We start from the raw sequence: 19,162 nt of genomic DNA on the forward strand, positions 1-19,162 counted from the left end.
TGTCGTACACGGGAAACGTGACTGGGGCTCCGCTCTGCTCGCAGTCGAACATGGGGCCGCGGCACGACAGCCATCAGACCCCGCAGATGATGGACCATTACGGTTATCGGGCTCTAATTGTGTGCACCGCTTACGCAATGTCGTGCAATATAAATGAACCGCAAGCTGAGTGTGGTGATTGTGCTATTGTTGTATGATTGGGTGCATTTCTATTCAATCGCAATGGGAGTCAAGAGATTTGATTTACGGTTACCATGAATGCATTCATATTTCATGTAAGGCAACGAAACATCGTGCCATGGGTATTTCAGTGGAAAATCAAGATGCCTTGTCCATCGTCCAACGTACGTCGCAACCGGGTCAAAAGTTATGCATTTAAACTTTTTAAGTTATGCACTATTAACTTAAAAAGTTATGCATTTAAAAGGCAGTAAGTAAAACGCAATAATTACTTAGATTAGTCTTTCAGATTGCCAATATTGCTCAATCTTTTTTATTTCTTGCTGCTTTCCAATAAAAGTTAATTTAACGTCAACAAATGAACGTCATCATTTCGGCGCGATTCGGTTACTAAAAAATATCGACTATCAAACTGTCGGGTTTTCAGGTCACCGCTGCAGCCTGAGGGAGCGGCCCCGCTGTACCGAGTCACTACTCCATCTCCTCCCCCACTCCCCAGCGAGACATTGCACAAGGGCGGCCCATGATGGAGTCGTCACGGCCAGCCGACCGCTCACCGTGGCGCTAATGGAGCACAGAAGGGCCCGCGCACGCAGACCGGACCCAGGACAGACCATCTGACTGTCCACGGCGTCTTGTCCGCCGTGCTGCGGCCGGAGCTGATTCCAGGTTACCCCGAAATATCATTTGAGTGCCGCCATCGAATCGGGAATGGGACGTATCTGCATCACAGTGCATTCAGGATCAGTTCAATGAAAGAGGAAATTATACGTGAAGATCGGCCTGAACCGTCCCGTCGTATACCTATACGACTATACGGCCCGGGGCAAGTAAAACGGCTCTGTACGGGCAGGATGCGCTAGGATGGCTCTATACGGGCCGGGGCTGGCCTCCGGCGGTGCAGTATTGTGAACTCATCGCCGGCCCATTCGGGCCTGTGTTGATTAATTAACGGAGCGCCGGCTGCCGGCCGGTCGGTATCTTTCAATCGGGCCCACGGCGGAGTCTGGTGCTCGCCCCGAGGGCGGTGAACGGACGGCTGACGGAGGTGCGACACCCCCGACTGGTGCTCAGCCTGAGGACGGACGGACGGGATGAGCCGAGAAAGGATCGCAGGGCGAAGAGCTTGTTTGACAGCATGCTTTCCCTGAAATCGCTTTCGTATGATAGACATTTTTAATTAACGTGGGAGAACATGAGTCACGACGAAAGCATGAAAGTATCCCCAAAACGCTAAAGAACGGTTTACATACCGCATACCGCATGGGACTGCGTCAAGCGTAACAAACCAATAGGTCGGCATATACGCATTATGCAAAGAACGTCCTGTGCGTAGGAGAGAAATTATCGTTCGATTTATCCCACGCAGTTATTTATCCGACTGGTAGAGGTGCGTGCGACCGGCCACTTTCGAGTCAAACGCAGTACCGATCAAATTATGGATAATTGCCTCGTAATAGCGGAATGCAAAACACTACCGCACCATGGAAAGAAGCGAGAGTCGGCCACGCCTGCGCGCTGAGCTGGTGCTGGGGTGGGAGGGAGGCTGACCTCTGACCCCGGCTCCACGGGAGGTCACGTCGTGACCGCGCCGACCGGCCGCACCCTGCGCCCCTGTCATTAGATAATGGCCGAAACAGGGCACAGCGACCGAACGGTTACACCATCGCAGTCGCAATATACTGGCCATAATCGATACCTTTACCGAGACGTCAAACCGTTCACTGAAATCATTGCCGTTCCTTTGATCAGCACCGGTCCCATTTGCAAGGACAATGAGCAGAATGAACACGATAATGCATGTGATATTGCTACTTGCTAGCCATAGGCATGAAAAGGTACTGTTTAACCGGGAACGGACCAGAAAGGACACTGAAACCATTATAATGATTCCCCACTAAAGTGGGAAACAAAGAGCTCGGGCCAGGTCAGGTTGGAGGAAGTCAGGCCAATGTTGCGACCTCCACTTAACGCGTCGATGTAGATTATCAACGAAATAATGGCTCATTTTAAAGTGGTCGAAATCACTCGACAGGCTCAGGATAAGGTCAAAAGCATAGGCTGTCCGCTGCTATCAAAATCCCGTTCCGATCGGTTGTTCCCGACCGTGGTGAGCTTTTCTAGCTCCTTGCGGTAGGTAAATAAAGCTGCAGTACCTAATGTGATTCCCCGTTTACAGCCAGCGATATCGCCCGCGGCGTCTGTGAACGGTTTTTCCTATGACTCAGTAGGACTCACGTCTCCCCCGCTTGGGAAAAGGAGGCGTGAATTTGTGGAGCATGAAGACATAGCAGCCTCTTATACCTACCAAGGCTTAAAATATGGTTCTAGGTCATTGGAAAGGTTCGGGGTAAGATGAGAAGTATCACTAATCGAGTCCGTCCGTATATACGGTGACACGTGTTCCCGACCGCGCCAGCTCCGCAGTGTTTACCAGCGCGTCCACAGTGAATCATCTCGTCCGGGCCGGCCGACATACGTCACCGCGCAGCGCCCACGCAGTGCACGCCGGCCGCGGAATCCGCCGGAAACCCCGGCCAGTTCTCGTCACCAACTGCTGATAACCGCCCGCCGGAACAGGCTGCGACTCGAGGGCCAGTGCTCGACAGAGACGCTGCACGGCGCTCCCCCGAATGTCAGTCGAGAGTGGAGTGTGACTCGGTCAAGTTGGTTTGACTGCACTTTGAGTGCTGGTCAACAAAGCAAGACATCTCGGTGAATACGCATTTGAGATCGTCTGAGGTATTTTGAAACAAGAACATAGCAACAGAATGGCGGCGGAGGAGGACCGGGCGATGCCGCTGTTCGCTGCCGACCCCGACTCCGGGGAGCTGCGACTGCAGGAGGCGACTCTGGAGCGGGTGCTGCTCTCCGACCAGCTCCGCGACTCGCCCGTCATACCGGTCTCCATCACCGGCGCCTTCCGACGCGGCAAGTCGTTCCTGCTGAACGTGCTGCTGCGCTACCTGCGCTCCCAGTCCGCCGGCGGCGGCGGCGACTGGCTGGAGGACGCGCCCCTCACCGGGTTCCCGTGGCGTGGCGGGCGGCAGGCGCACACCCGCGACCTGCAGCTCTGGTCCCGCCCGCTGCCGGTCACACTCGCCGACGGCCGGACGGCGCACGTGCTACTCGTCGACTCCCAGGGCGCGTTCGACAACGTGTCCACGCCGACCGAGAGTGTGGTGATGCGCGCGCTGGCCGGCCTGCTGAGCGGCGTGCAGGTGCTGAACGTGTCGCGCCAGCCGCAGTCGGACGACCTGCAGCAGGCGCGGCTGTGCGCAGAGTACGCCCGGCTGCTGGCTTCGGCCGCCGGCGCGCCGCACCGCACCCCGCGGCTGGTGCTGCTGGTGCGCGACTGGGCCTTCCCAGCCGAGGAACCGTACGGCGCTGAGGGCGGACGGCACATCCTCGGCCACTGGCTGGCCGGAGGAGACATCGAGGACGGCGGCGACGGCACAGACATTGACACAGTGGCTGACGGGGGCCTGGCCGCTGAGGAACTCGAGTGTTTTCTGCTGCCGCACCCGGGCGCGGCGGCGGCCGGCGGCGACCCCGAGTTCAGCGGCGCCGCCTCCCAGCTGGCTCCCGAGTTTGCCGAGCAGCTGCGAGAGTTCGCCGAGTGGCTGCTGGACGCCGCGCGGCTGCCGGTGCGCGAGATCGACGGCCGGCCGCTGACGGGCGCCGCGCTGGCCGCGCTGTGCCGCTCGCTGTCCGAGCACGCCGCCCGCCTCCCGCCACAGCTGGAGGCGGCCGCCGATCACCTGGCGGCCGCGGCGGCCCGGCGAGCCGTCCAGGCGGCCCTGCGCTCCTACACAGCCCGGCTGGAGGAGGCCACCGCCGCCGAGCCGCTCTCCGAGACCACACTGCAGCAGGTCCATCGGGAGGCCGAGAGCGAGGCCCGTCAGACGCTGGTGTCCTGTCCCGGCGTGGATCACCTCAGCGAGGCGCAGACAATCCGTCCGCTCGCCGCCGCCATCCAGGAGCACTGGGAGCGGATCAGAGGCCTCAACTCCGAGCGGCTGCAGCTGCGGGCCGCTCAGGCCGACAGCCACAATGCGGCGCTCGCTGAGGCGAGCAGCGCGGCGTACGAGTCGGCCATGCTCGCCGCACTGCCCGCCGACGGTCCCAGCGTCACGGACGTTCGGCTGAGTGAGGCCCACGCCGCTGCCGTGCGAGCGGCGCTGCAGCACTTTGACAACGGCCGGGACGGGGCCGGCCCGGCGGCGGAGCAGCAGCGGAGCGCGCTGTGCGGCCGACTGGAGGGGCAGCTGGCCGGCCACCGGACCAGGAACGCCGCGCTCCGGCAGCAGGAGGCGGTCGCCGCCGCGGAGCTGACGCGGCAGGCGGTGGCGCGCGCCCAGACGCAGTACCAGCAGCAGATGGTCGCCGCCGGCGAGCTGGCAGAGCCGGCGCTGCGGCAGGCGCACCAGGCCGCCGCCGCCGCGGCCACGGCGACCGCCGGCGCCGCCGGACAGGCGCAGCTCTCGGGCTGGCTGGCCGCGCAGCTGGAGCCGCGTCTGCAGGCGGCGCGTCAGCGAGAGAAACAGGAGCTCGAGCGTAAGCAGGCGGAGGCGCAGGCACAGCTGCAGGCAGCGCAGGCAATTTGTGGGCCCCGACACAGGGGTATCACGATAAGAATAGGAAAAAAGAAATTCAGCATACGGTAGAAAAGTCACAGAACAAATGAATGAATTATGTTACCAGCATGTGACAAAGGCTTTCGTATGTTACAGGTAGGTATTATTACGAGTATTATTACTTGTATAGTGGACTGGAATACATATAAAGTTTTCTTCAACCACTGTGCACCGCAGTGATAAACGAAAATAAAAGTTTAAAAACTATATTCTTTTTACATCGGGCCCGGGGATTAAAAAGTCGGACCCGTACGTCGCAAAGTGCCGCACATGTGCGTTCCTCGGTCGCAGGGTCTTCCTAACGACTGGCCCTCCGACGCATCCTTCGCTCAGTATCGCCTCTATCGGGGGCCAAATCGGTGACAGGTGTCGACTTTTTGCCGCCAGTCTCTAAGATAAGCATCTGTTCCCGGGTGAGCGCCGAAGGTCGGACGTGGGGTCGAGCTGTACTGTCCTAGACCACTTGAACATTGTTTTTATTTATTTATCTCTACATATGCGCGTACCGAGCATAAGTGATTATTCTATTCACCAGTAGTAACAATGGCATCCTCTCACTTCAGCCACTGTCAGTAGAATGAAATGCGGCACTTTGCCCATGTTGCCGGCTGCCACCTATCAATCAACGCCAAATAACCCTTTTAAAGTCACTTGAAGCGCACTGCATCCGTGACATGACAATCAAACCATTGTGCACAATAATAGTGAATTTAGCGGCAGAACTGTGAACGCTTCAGGCAAACGTATTGCGTATCATGACAGACGCCTCCGTTCCTCAGTATGCCCTGATCATCGGTCATCCCAGATGGCCCGCTGGCCACCGGCGTTGGATGGCCGCCCACTTCAATCGGCCGCCGCCCCGCCCGATCTCCGACGAGCGATGGGTTTTCCTAATTGGACCGGTGATCTAAGTGACGCAGCAGCGCACCAGTGCCGTGCACGTGCAAACAGTGCCGGTCACCGGCCGGCGCCGCGGGCCGCTGCAGTCACCCGCGGCAGGGTAGGAGAACTGACTTCACTACCAACATAAAGATAATGAGCGGGTTACTGCCTACTCAGTACTCATATCTCCATCGAGATGGGTCCCTGTAAACACATGTCAGGCCCGAAGCAATGTGCTAGGGATGTGTTTCTACCTCAACTCAATGAAACAAAAGTACACATCGCTCGTTGCAAGATCTCGAATTTAATCAGCAGAACACAATACACGAGCACACAAATGCTCATTAGACTATTGAGTGAGGGGTTCGTCTCATTGAGCATTGACTTTCACCACGGCTTTCCCCGTGTTTTCTCCTTTCAGCATGCCGATGAAGGCCTGCGGCATGTTCTGGAATCCATCCGTGACCGTCTCCTGGACCTGAATCTTGCCCTCCCTGATCCAGGAGGCCATCTGTTCGACGCCCCTGTTCCATGTCTCCTCCTGGTCCCAGCGGGTGACGATGAAACCCTCCATTTTAAGCTGCTTGAACAGAATCAGCTTCTCGGGGATTTCCAGCTTCAGCTCCTCACCGGTCTTCTCGTTGTAGCTGGAGATAAAGCCACACACAGAAATACGACCAAACAGGTTCATCTGTTTGCGGATTTGATAGCTGAGCATTCCGCCGACGTTATCGAAGTAGCAGTCCACGCCGTCCGGGGCGGCCTTCTTCAGGGCAGCGTCGATGTCCGCGCACGTCTTGTAGTTGATGGCCACGTCGAATCCGAGCTGGCGGATCCAGGCGCACTTGTCGTCCGTACCCGCGAAGCCGATCACGCGGCAGCCCTTGATCTTGGCGATCTGTCCGACCAGGCTGCCGACGGCGCCAGCCGCGCCCGTCACCACCACCGTCTCGCCCTCCTTGGGCTTGCAGATCTCCAGGAAGCCGAAGTAGGCTGTATTGCCCGGCATGCCGCACGAGCCGAGAGCATATGACGTCGGAAGGTCGCCCAGGTCAGGAAGCTTCCTCAGTCCAAAGACGGCGGACGGCATGTCTTCACTGACGACGGTGCGAGAACGCCATCCAAGCGCCCCGACCACCCGGCTGCCCACCGGGAACTTGTCGCTCCTGCTCTCCAGTACGCGCGCCACTTGTGATCCGATCATGGTCACTGGCGGGTTGAGGTCCTTCGAGTAGGGCCGCATGTACGGGTCAACGCTGAGGAACTCGGCCTCACAGAGGAACTCACCCTCTTTCAGCTCAGGAAGGTCCTCAGACTCCAGCTGGAAATCAGACGGCTGCGGCATGCCGTCAAAGTGACGCAGCAGCGTAAATTTCTCGGCCTTCATCCCGGCTGTTGTCTTCGTGCTGCTGCTGTGTCCAGGCGGGCGCCGCTGAGCTCCGACAGTGAGAGGGGTTCGGTGCAGACTGCGGCTGCGATACCAGTGTATATGAGCTCCTCACTCGCCGTCGCCGTCGGCCTAGTTATCGGTCCGGTGAGGCCCTGATGACGGCAGCACACCTGTAGGAACGCTAATCACGACCGGCAGCTGGCGGCAGCGGAGCCGACTGGGGACTGAAGAGTGTTCACGAGGGTTCGCATGACGCATAGGATAATAGCTGCTTGGTTCGAATTATGTAGGTCATTTCCTACGAATTACATAAAATATGCCCTTAACTAAGATGTCACAAAAACTGAGTAAAACTGACGATATACATGATGTATTCATAGCACACAAGAGCAAGTCAGGTAGTCGTATCGTATCGTATTCACGGCAGCGTAAGAAACCTTCGGATGACAACCCTACAAGACTGGCAATGTCTTGTCTGTTGTTGCACACACCACTAAAACACCTTACCGAGTAACAGCCGAGTCCCTCGCCACGTCTGCTTACATTGGCAACCATGTCGCTGTTTGTATCTCAAAAGCTCCAGAATATCCATCTGAAGAAGCAAACCTAATATCACAAAGCGCGTTTCGCCAGCGGGTGCCGCATGCACCAGGCACCCGTGACCGAAATTGACGCCGACTGGCAGTAAAGTCTGCTGTTGCCCACACCGTACGAAGCGCTTCCTAACACCCGGACGCTGCCGCCGCCTGCTCACGGAGCGGCTCGTGGCAGTAATTCAGCAGAGGACCGGTAGTGACGCGCTATTCGGCAGCGCTAACACTCAGAGAACACGATACACAATACGCAGAGGCAAGCCGCGGCACACACGACCAGCAGATCTCTCATGATGAGCACAGATCTCTCACACACACGGGCCCAGCCCGGTGCCCGGCAGCGCCTCACCGCAACACCATGAGGTGGGAAACACTGTTCCGCCCCGAAACAGTGTACAGCACAGGCGAAATTCAAAACGAGCATGCCAATATATAAATATTCCACAGGCAAACCGAACACCGTACACCGCACAAATAAACTGAACAAACTTATCGTCTTGTTTGCACAATGAGTATACCTATCGCAATGTCGTCACTCTCTATTCCTGGCAGCATTAGACACCAGCATTCTGATATGAAAAAGACCGGTGAGCTCAATCACCATCTCCGTCCCGGAAACTGAGATATTGGGCACGAGACCCAACCCACCCCAGCCGAACGCCGTAACAGCGACTGAACTCACACATAGAATATGATCTCGGGGATCTGGCCGTCTTCCACCGAGGTTCCGTTGTTGTTACCGATTGGCGCCTCGAAGTGGAAGGTTACCTTGCCACCGCCGCTGGCGCACTCGACTGGTACCAGTCGGGAGCCGTGGGTACCGTAGTATGAGTCGAGACCCTGCGAACGAGGGCAGCGCGCGCGGCATCAGCGCGCAGCGTGGTGTCGAGGAGGGGAGGCGGTAGGAATCCAGCTCACAGCGAGGATGCCTTGGACGCCCCAACATTTAGATGAACCATCTACGGAGTTTTGTGCACTGGTGGACTAATTATGTTCGACGAACAGTTGAAATCGCGCAGACGAACAACCGTAATGATATAATGATATGCGAATGGCTGCCTCATGCTTCGTATTGCGATTTGTGCGGCCTTGCATGCCTGCAGCTCTTCCCGATCCTGTCAATCTCACATAGAATGTCGTCAGTACGGCCAGCCAATGAACATCTAAGGAGGAGAGATGAGCAGCAACGTCTGTGGCCATCCGTGCCGGTCTCGAGTGGCGCCACCTCGCCTTCAGCGTGACGCAGGCGCCGCCTTACCTTTAGTGTGACGGAGGCGCCGCCTTACTTTTAGTGTGACAGAGGCGCCGTCTTACCTTTAGTGTAACGGAGGCGATGTATTGGACGGCCGGCTCCACCTCCAGCGGCTCCGGGAACATGGCGCGGAACGTGCTCTCCGAGCCGTCACTGAACACGGTCACCTCGTGACTGGCCAGCACCTGAGGACGGGTAACGTGCCGCGTCACAGGCACACCCGTCACTGAACACCGTCACCTCATGACTGGCCAACACCTGAGGACAGTAACGTGACGCGTCACAGCACAGCCGTCACTGAACACCGTCACCTCGTGACTGGCCAGCACCTGAGGACAGTAACGTGACACGTCACAGCACACCCGTCACTGAACACCGTCACCTCGTGACTGGCCAGCACCTGAGGACAGTAACGTGACGCGTCACAGCACACCCGTCACTGAACACAGTCACCTCGTGACTGGCCAGCACCTGAGGACAGTAACGTGACACGTCACAGCACACCCGTCACTGAACACCGTCACCTAGTGACTGGCCAGCACCTGAGGACAGTAACGTGACGCGTCACAGCACACCCGTCACTGAACACCGTCACCTCGTGACTGGCCAGCACCTGAGGACAGTAACGTGACGCGTCACAGCACACCCGTCACTGAACACAGTCACCTCGTCACTGGCCAGCACCTGAGGACAGTAACGTGACACGTCACAGCACACCCGTCACTGAACACCGTCACCTAGTGACTGGCCAGCACCTGAGGACAGTAACGTGACACGTCAAAGCACACCCGTCACTGAACACAGTCACCTCGTGACTGGCCAGCACCTGAGGACAGTAACGTGACGCGTCACAGCACACCCGTCACTGAACACAGTCACCTCGTGACTGGCCAGCACCTGAGGACAGTAACGTGACACGTCACAGCACACCCGTCACTGAACACCGTCACCTAGTGACTGGCCAGCACCTGAGGACAGTAACGTGACACGTCAAAGCACACCCGTCACTGAACACAGTCACCTCGTGACTGGCCAGCACCTGAGGACAGTAACGTGACGCGTCACAGCACACCCGTCACTGAACACAGTCACCTCGTGACTGGCCAGCACCTGAGGACAGTAACGTGACGCGTCACAGCACACCCGTCACTGAACACAGTCACCTCGTGACTGGCCAGCACCTGAGGACAGTAACGTGACGCGTCACAGCACACCCGTCACTGAACACAGTCACCTCGTGACTGGCCAGCACCTGAGGACAGTAACGTGACACGTCACAGCACACCCGTCACTGAACACAGTCACCTCGTGACTGGCCAGCACCTGAGGACAGTAACGTGACACGTCACAGCACACCCGTCACTAAACACCGTCACCTAGTGACTGGCCAGCACCTGAGGACAGTAACGTGACACGTCAAAGCACACCCGTCACTGAACACAGTCACCTCGTGACTGGCCAGCACCTGAGGACAGTAACGTGACGCGTCACAGCACACCCGTCACTGAACACAGTCACCTCGTGACTGGCCAGCACCTGAGGACAGTAACGTGACACGTCAAAGCACACCCGTCACTGAACACCGTCACCTCGTGACTGGCCAGCACCTGAGGACAGTAACGTGACACGTCACAGCACACCCGTCACTGAACACAGTCACCTCATGACTGGCCAGCACCTGAGGACAGTAACGTGACGCGTCACAGCACAGCCGTCACTGAACACAGTCACCTCGTGACTGGCCAGCACCTGAGGACAGTAACGTGACACGTCACAGCACAGCCGTCACTGAACACAGTCACCTCGTGACAGTCACCTCGTGACTGGCCAGCACCTGAGGACAGTAACGTGACACGTCACAGCACACCCGTCACTGAACACCGTCACCTCGTGACTGGCCAGCACCTGAGGACAGTAACGTGACACGTCAAAGCACACCCGTCACTGAACACAGTCACCTCGTGACTAGCCAGCACCTGAGGACAGTAACGTGACGCGTCACAGCACACCCGTCACTGAACACAGTCACCTCGTGACTAGCCAGCACCTGAGGACAGTAACGTGACGCGTCACAGCACACCCGTCACTGAACACAGTCACCTCGTGACTGGCCAGCACCTGAGGACAGTAACGTGACACGTCACAGCACACCCGTCACTGAACACCGTCACCTCGTGACTGGCCAGCACCTGAGGACAGTAACGTGACACGTCACAGCACACCCGTCACTGAACACAGTCACCTCGTGACTGGCCAGCACCTGAGGACAGTAACGTGACACGTCACAGCACACCCGTCACTGAACACAGTCACCTCGTGACTGGCCAGCACCTGAGGACAGTAATGTGACACGTCACAGCACACCCGTCACTGAACACAGTCACCTCGTGACTGGCCAACACCTGGGGTCGAGTAGCATGACACGACGTCAATGAACACACCGTCAACCATCGGCCAGCACCCGAGGGCAGGTATCGTGACGGTCGAGTACCGCGGCGACCGACCACCCACTTCTCCCGTTTGAGACCCTCCCATCTTACACCAGCCACCACGACGCCTCTCTCTGCCATCGAGCCCCGTTCTCATCGTCTCGACCTCTCCCATTCGGATCCCTCTCAACGAACAACCCTATCGTTCTAATTATTTCGACCTCTCGTGAGTTCTGACTTCTCCCAATTGAACCTCTCCCGTTTTCACCCACCTCTCCGGTTCGGACGTTCACCAGTCCGATGGTCACACCGTGCTCGCTCGGACCGTGGATGGCGCCGTAGATACCAAAGCCCACCACGAATATACGGCGGTCGACCGAAAACCTGAACGGAGAGAGAAAGGTCAGCTCGGAGACAGACTGGCACAGGGCCGAGCGGTGGCGCCGGTCCCTCACACCGACAGTGATAGAGGCGCTAGTGGTACCGTAAACGGGGGTGACTTTGCCAAGCTGGGTGACTTTGCCATGCTTTTCAAAAAATGCTTTAGAGTTATCTCCAATGATATTTTACGAATAATGTAATAATTTTGTATGCACAAATGAAAGATAATTGATGGGCTTTCCAACATAACCAACACTGAGAGATAAGTTACCACTAAATACCGAACTGGGCTCCATTTTACTGGAGTCATTGAAATGGTCAAATTTGAAGAGGCCCGAACTTTTTATTATCTAACCATGTTCTAGACCAACTGCGATGCTGAAACTTGGTATGGTTGATCATGACAAGGCTGTTAAGTTAGCATATCCAACAAAACTGGCATTTGTCACTTCATTTAGCTAAAATTTTTGGTGGCGATTCTTCCAAGTGAATTGCAGGCCACATGGGGTGACTTTGCCACCATGTTATTAATGCAAAAATGAAATACTTATCCAATGCAATTCAAAATAAGTTTTAAATGTAGCATCATTTTGATCTCTAAACTGGTTTTTTAAATGTAAAAGTTTAGATGTTGAAAACTAACACAGGAATCCACAGTGCGAGTATAAAAAGGCAAAGGTTACCAAAATAAAAAAATGGATGAAGCTGGGTCCAACTTTTTAGCACAGCCATGATCATCTACAACTCCTGAGTTTGACAATAAGACTGGCTGAAGAAATCTGTATCATTTTATAGATCAAAACGCTGATAATAAGGGTGTCGGTAAGTTCCCGCAGGAACGTCCTCTTTCTGTTCCGCTTAATGCCGCTGGAAAAACGCGGCAAGGTCCTAGAGTACCCATACAATAATATCTTTGCTTATTTATCTATTCTGAACCATTTTCAGTTTCTATTTACGATCAAATCTCAGTTATTTTCAGCAAATATAATGTATTATAAAAAGTAAGGTATCTCTCCTTCTTTGTACATCGTTTAATAGCAAAAAAAAAATATTGCACTGCTTTATTTTTTCCTATTAAACAATTAAGGATGGTTGCCCTTCCCCATACAATGGAACAAATATGCTTGAAAAGTATTTGTTAGCGTTAAAAAAAAACATTATTTGGCATAGTGGCAAAGTCACCCCTTTTTCAGTTTAACTTTGCCACGACTCATTTTCCTTAAAATTTATATTTTTAGGCAAGATATAAATACGATAATAGTAAAACCCAAAGAGCTAATCTTCATCCGTGTTTTGAACATAGAGTCATCCCAATAAGTTAACAAGCTTAAATAATACAGGCGTCTAAAGTTGAAAACATGGCAAAGTCACCCCCGTTTACGGTATCGCACAATACCATGAACTGTGAAGAACTACCGAAACTGAAGGGCACACGGAGGTGCGTACGATTGATGCCAGGGTGATTCAATGTATTTGAATAGGTTCTCGCATGCGATTTCCTGACTGCGGAAACAGTCTGTTTCAGCTTTTAGCACTGAATAGTTTAAAATACATGTAGAAGGTCAGTGACCCCGTTTCCATGGGCATCACTGATCCGGGTAAGATCTGGAATGGGTAAGTCAGCAAATTTAAATCGTATTATATTTCTTGAACTCTTCGTTACATGACATAACTAAGTGGATTGAACTTATCTAATCAGTTAATCCCTTATTTTCGTTTTCATATATTGTCTAACTATACTGGATTAGCTAATCCATTTTTACTGATCCGGATCAGTGATGCCCATGGAAACGTGGTCAATGTTCCAGGGGGCTATCAGAAGGGCCGAGCGCCGGATGGCACTGGGACGGGCACGCCTACGCCGTTGGCTCTCACATGATTCGGTCGCTGGTGCCGCTGTAGCCCCAGCGCGCCTCTACCTGACTGAACCGGCACGCCGACTGTTCCACGCCCATCATACAGGAGCGCTGCGTCTCGCTGAACGAGACGCGCGGCTTCGGGTTCACCTGGAGAGGAGGGAAGCGTGGGTCAGTGTTACTGACTGGTGAAGCATCAACCAATGCAATGGCCAGGAGTGCAAGTGGCAACGTTGAATACCATTATATCAGCTAAAAGAGGGGAAACGTAAGCACGGTGATGCTAACTGAAAACAACTATTCACCAGTGAGCGTTCAACTACACACAAGCAAACAGAACGGCAACGCGAGACAGGCCGCTAGCCTGGCAACGAACAGCTACAGCTGAGGGACCGGACCGCCCTACGCTAATAATCAATATGAATACTGACTGTGAAGTAGAGGAACAGCTGCACCACCTCGCGGTCGGTGAGCACGCCACTCTGGGCCGGCCCGGCCGCGAACTCCTCGACACTCATCAGCGGGAAGCGCACCAGGTAGAGCGCGTCACCCAGCTGGGAGCGCAGGTTCTCCGGCGTCGGCGGCAGCTCGTGACGCCGGCACGCCGCCTCCGCCCACCTGGGGATACAAGCGGCAACGGTAAGGTCAGGTCAGATAATTCATCATCGCCGAATTCTTAGTTACCTTTATATCCATCCACCGATTTATGTGCTTTTTATGAAAAAAAGGCACACATCGATTTTCCTCGCCCGTGAGCCCAAAACACCGGAAATACCCCTTCATTGGCATTGTCCCGCAAGTTGATGACGTCATCCCATGCAGTCTGTCCCGGTCATCGACCTCCCCTTCCCCCTCAAACACAAACTCAGACCCTCAGACGCTCACAAGTCCGCTTCGGCCCGGCAGTCGCGCTGACCTGAGGACGGCGGCGAACAGGCGCGACTCCCGGATGCGCAGCATGTTCCGCTCGAGGACAGCACACAGTGTGTCGCGGTCGATATCCACGAATCCGTCGGCGGCCAGTGCCACGGCAGTGCTCTTGTCTATGGTGTCCAGACAGAGGGCAGCCAGCTCGGGCTCGTCAAACAGCCGCGCCTGGTGCACACAAATACACAGGTTCAAATACATGCAGCCATACGCAGCTCAGCAGCGATTGGAAGGATATCAACAGCTGGGGAAGAGGCATTCTCATCTGTCACAGATGAAGAGACAGAGACGAATACGTCAGCGGACTAGAAAATACACTAGGAAACGCGTCTAACGATAGCCAGCGCAGATGTGTGTCATATTATCTAACGATATTTCGAAATATTTAACACATGAGTAGGGCAAACTTCAGATGACATAGGCACTAGACGTTTCATTGAAAATTACAACGAAACAGGCATGTGGCACTACGATTCAACTACCCACCGCCAAACATAGGCAATAGCAAAATGTTGGGTAAAAAAGCAATCTCTCGGGAAAACGGTTCTTCCAGTCACTCCACTGACCTGCGTTAGCAGCATGAACGCATTGTCCGGGCTGAGATTGCGCTCCAGAAAGTCGACACACTCTCGCTCCAGGGCTGGCACGGCGTACTTTTTCGCCGTGTACAGGATGGTCATGACGGTCTCGGGTCCGATCAGCACCTCGTCCGTGTAGAGAAAGCGCAGCAGTGCCAGGAACGCCTGCGGCTCCACGTCCGGCAGTGCGATAAACTCGTCCTGGGGCACACCAACGAGCCTATCAGCTACACAGGCTGCCCGCAGGAAACGCCGCCCAGACCGTGGACTGTATGATGGCGGGTGGGAGCGCACACGTAATCCACAGACTCATACCGACTCACACCACACATACAGACTCACAGACTCATATCGCCCTAAATATCTCACCTCGGTGGACAGAGAGCTGTTGAACATGGCGTCAAAGACGGCGCTGCCGATGCTCAGTACGAATTTGTGCGCTGGCACCACCTGCCGGTTGGCGTCTCGGCCCACCACGAAGCGCACGTCGCACATGGCGGCGCTGTTGAACAGGTACGCTATCCGCTCCACCACCGTCGACTTGGTGGCCTGCCGGGGTCGGGGCGGTGGTTACTCGGCGCTATACCCATCCACACAGACAATATCCCCGTCCCAACCTAGCCACACACACCGCACACTGGTCAACAGTACAGACGGAACACTGGTCACACGTCGACCGGCCCATCCGTACAGACGGAACACTGCTCACACGGCGCCCGGCCCATCCGTACATACGGAATACCGGCCCATCTGAACAGACAGCACACGCTGCCCAGTGCTCATACAGCGCCCGGTCTATGTGTACCGATAGCAAACACGGCGCCCGGCCCATCCGTACAGACGGAACATCCGCCCATCTAAACAGACAGCACACACGGCGCACATAGCGCTCGGTCTATACATACGTACAGACAGCACATATGGCGCTCGGCCTATCCGTACAGACTATAGGGGTTACAGGGCGCTCGACCCACTCGTACAGACAGTATCTCGGCCCATCCGTACAGACAAAACCGGTCAGACTCACTCAGCACTCACTCAGGGTAGAGTAGAGGCACTCTGGCACTCAGTACCTACCTGCCAGTTGTGGGGCACGGTGTGCCGGGCGGCGGGCGCCGCGCCGCCGGCCGCCTCGGCCGTGGCCGGCGCCACCCGCAGCCGGGCCACGCCCTCGGCCAGCTGGTGAGCGCCGCTGTTGCGCGGCGGCGCGCCGCTGCTGTGACTGGCCATGGCGAGTCTCAGCGCGCCGCTGTCAGCGAACGGCCCTTCACTGCCGCGTGCCCCTTCGCCGGGGAGCCATTACAGATCTGCTGGTACACCGAAGGGGCAGTGCTCGTGAACGGGCAGCTTGGTACTCAACTACACTGGCACACCGGGGGTCCTGGTTCATGGCTGAGGTAGAGGGAGGGCAGAAAGGCTACATGCAGTCTTCTAAGATTGGTGTACGCTCTTCAAAGCTACATGTTATCTACCTACATGTTATCAAGCCACATGTAGCAATGATGTTATCTGAGCAGTCTGTGGTGAGCGTGAGCCCCCTTCAAGAAAGAAATCTGTCCCTTTTTAGCACTTTTAACACCTTGTATTAGATATTTGTATTCTACACATCCTTATTAATCACTTCATACTTCTAAAGCATAAAACAAATGCTCCAATGCCAAAAATAGTAATCACTTGAGACATGATGATAGACAGCTGAAGTCACATATGTCACCTGGTTAGTTTAAATGCTATGCCTAGACAGAGTAGGTCCTGATATATCTCATCTATTGCACATTGGTAGGTACTACATTACCCTGAGAGGGCCTCTTGCTGGTCTCAGAGGAAATACACCCATGACACTAAAATACATTATCATCATATCATGTGATGACACTTGACACTATATTATTACCTAACAATTTGGTTTTCAAGGAAATCAAATTCTTTTATATTTAGTGCAATGTGGATTGTGGGCCTAATTTTAAAGAATGCTTAATATACCACAGCTAACCTCCAAGGTTTGTTTGGTTTTGCCTACAATACATGAAGTCTCTAATTAAAAAAGGAATATTTTAGTGAAATTATTCAAGATATCAATTGTGTTGAAAAAAGAATGGAGACAAAGAGATGAAAAATAAATTTAACAAAACTCATGGCCATGCTTCATTCATGTTCAATTTGAGTTCAGTTTCAATGGGTTCATATTGATTAGATAGATTCACATTGGCCAGATTGACAAAAATGCATTACTATATTTCAGCCTTGCATGGCTTAATATTCAGTTTTTTTTTCTTCAGAAAACTTTTAAAAATCCACATACTTTGGTATTTACTTACAATGCAATTGTATGCCTGCCTTTGTAGGTAGCCATATAACAATATTTAAATAAGTTTACTCTTCTAAAATCTAATACTTGTATTAGACACTTGTATAATTCAACAGATCCCTACCAATTACTGCATAATTGCAATGCATAAAAGTAAATTGGTATATAACACAATTAATTATGCTGCAACCTTCAGATCATATACTTTTAAAGATCTGGTGCACTGAATTGTACATAGATAATTGTATGTTATGTCAAGGACTCAAGGGTCAAGTAGAATTGTCTTGTAGCAGCAAGCCTGAGTATTGAATGATACACGTTCCTGCAAGGAGTTTGAAGCTCTACACAACTTATGTAATGATTACTTACATTATTTGGGTACCTATGTTGTGTTAATACTTGAAAACTGATAACTTTACGAAGCTCGTATAATGAAATGTTTGATAAATTTAAAATTTGTGTATTGTTTGGTCAGAGTAGGGCACATAACTACAACAAAGTTTGTTTGATTCCTGTAATATAGACATAATTTGATAGAACCCCTTACTAGTTATTTTGAGTACAGAGTAGGTAAGTGAAAAGTGTGTCATGGATAAAAGTTAATCCTTACATTATTCAAATCCAATATTATCATTCATCATTAACAATTATCACCACCTGCCACCATAAGTTGGTAATTTGTAGGCTGCATGTTGGTAGGTTGTAGGTAAGGTTAGGTCAGGTTAGATGTTTTGCTTTATATTTACTGAGAAAAGACAGTTCAAGTTGTGAGTCTGTGGCATTATTCAGCCGTAAGTCGTAACTATACCTACCGACGTGTCTCATAATTTTTTTTCTAGGTTTTAACAGATATATAATAGCTAGTAGATTGTAGAATGTAGAATGTCTGGAAATTGAAATAATTCCAAATGATGTCCCTTTGCATTCAGTAGCATTTTGAAGCTAAGGTAACCACATCACAATAAGTAACATCACAAACAAGCGGCGGAACGGGGAGCACCGTGCGGCGTGCCCCCTTTGACGTTGGCATTTTAACATTAGCCCTATATTGCATGAAAAGAATGGGACCAAGAGTTGGCACTTGGCAGTGCTCTCCCTTTATTGAAGGTGTTCTGCCACCACTGATCACAAATGCTAGGTGACATTGCACCAGCTTTCGCCCATTTTTTGTAAGTCTAAGTCCATCATTACTCAGGCAGTGAATGCAAGTCATTTCATTCATTTCTACCTCCAATCCTTCACTACGACAAACGAGATTGAGATATGTATTTTATGCAAAAACTTGAAGCCGTTGAAGTGATTAAACCATCATGATCGTTCACACTTACTGTTACAGCGTGACTGTGACTGAATGAGCGTGACTGTGACTCCTAAAGATAGAAAATCACGAGTGACATCAAAATATGTATATCAAAATGATTCGGCGTTCACGCCCGTTCACGGTGAAATTGGGTGAAATTTCGAAAAGCTTCGTATAATATTGATAATATTCAGCGCATAATATTCAGCGCGTCAGGTTTGTATTGCTGCGTCACTTTTGAGTAAATTGGTATCAAGCGCTGCCAGATCTATATAAAGGAATAACTTCATGACGCCGCGGACTCCAAAACCAAGATTACTTTACCTACCACCTTTACCCCAAGGCCCTAAAACAAAACATACTAATACCCAGTGCTTTAGCCTTTACGCGATAACTAATTTTCGGACCTGCGATAACGATAAAACGATAAGAAAGGTTTGCGATAACGA

General features: G+C 53.0%; 3 protein-coding genes across 5 annotated transcripts; 1 reads left to right on the forward strand and 2 right to left on the reverse strand.

The window, feature by feature from the left end:
- Positions 1–2,752: 2,752 nt before the first annotated feature.
- Positions 2,753–5,101, forward strand: LOC122380940 (atlastin-3-like). The gene has a single exon (XM_043364593.1). It carries the CDS (start codon positions 2,952–2,954, stop codon positions 4,845–4,847), a length of 1,896 nt encoding a protein of 631 aa, XP_043220528.1. The 5' UTR covers positions 2,753–2,951; the 3' UTR covers positions 4,848–5,101.
- A 267-nt stretch (positions 5,102–5,368) lies between these two features.
- On the reverse strand, positions 5,369–7,152 carry LOC122380941 (prostaglandin reductase 1-like). Its single transcript, XM_043364594.1, has one exon. It carries the CDS (start codon positions 7,084–7,086, stop codon positions 6,070–6,072), a length of 1,017 nt encoding a protein of 338 aa, XP_043220529.1. The 5' UTR covers positions 7,087–7,152; the 3' UTR covers positions 5,369–6,069.
- Positions 7,153–7,437: 285 nt separating this feature from the next.
- LOC122380900 (BTB/POZ domain-containing protein 2-like) lies at positions 7,438–18,956 on the reverse strand. 3 transcript variants are annotated; one of them, XM_043364497.1, is made up of 10 exons: positions 18,742–18,956; positions 16,183–16,415; positions 15,475–15,654; positions 15,094–15,306; positions 14,517–14,695; positions 14,032–14,218; positions 13,620–13,750; positions 11,636–11,747; positions 8,997–9,119; positions 7,438–8,522 (listed from the first exon to the last, which is right to left on the reverse strand). In XM_043364497.1, exons 2-10 carry the CDS (start codon positions 16,333–16,335, stop codon positions 8,361–8,363), a joined length of 1,440 nt encoding a protein of 479 aa, XP_043220432.1. In that variant the 5' UTR covers positions 16,336–16,415; positions 18,742–18,956; the 3' UTR covers positions 7,438–8,360. The 3 variants fall into 3 exon arrangements, with proteins under 3 accessions (XP_043220432.1, XP_043220433.1, XP_043220434.1); XM_043364498.1 differs by having other exon boundaries at positions 16,183–16,412; positions 18,742–18,933; XM_043364499.1 differs by lacking the exon at positions 18,742–18,956 and adding an exon at positions 18,605–18,646 and having other exon boundaries at positions 16,183–16,412.
- Between the last annotated feature and the right edge of the window lie 206 nt (positions 18,957–19,162).

The sequence above is a fragment of the Amphibalanus amphitrite genome, unplaced genomic scaffold (assembly GCF_019059575.1).
Source record: "Amphibalanus amphitrite isolate SeventyFive unplaced genomic scaffold, NRLGWU_Aamphi_draft 000109F_arrow, whole genome shotgun sequence".
Classification (NCBI taxonomy): Eukaryota; Metazoa; Arthropoda; class Thecostraca; order Balanomorpha; family Balanidae; genus Amphibalanus; species Amphibalanus amphitrite.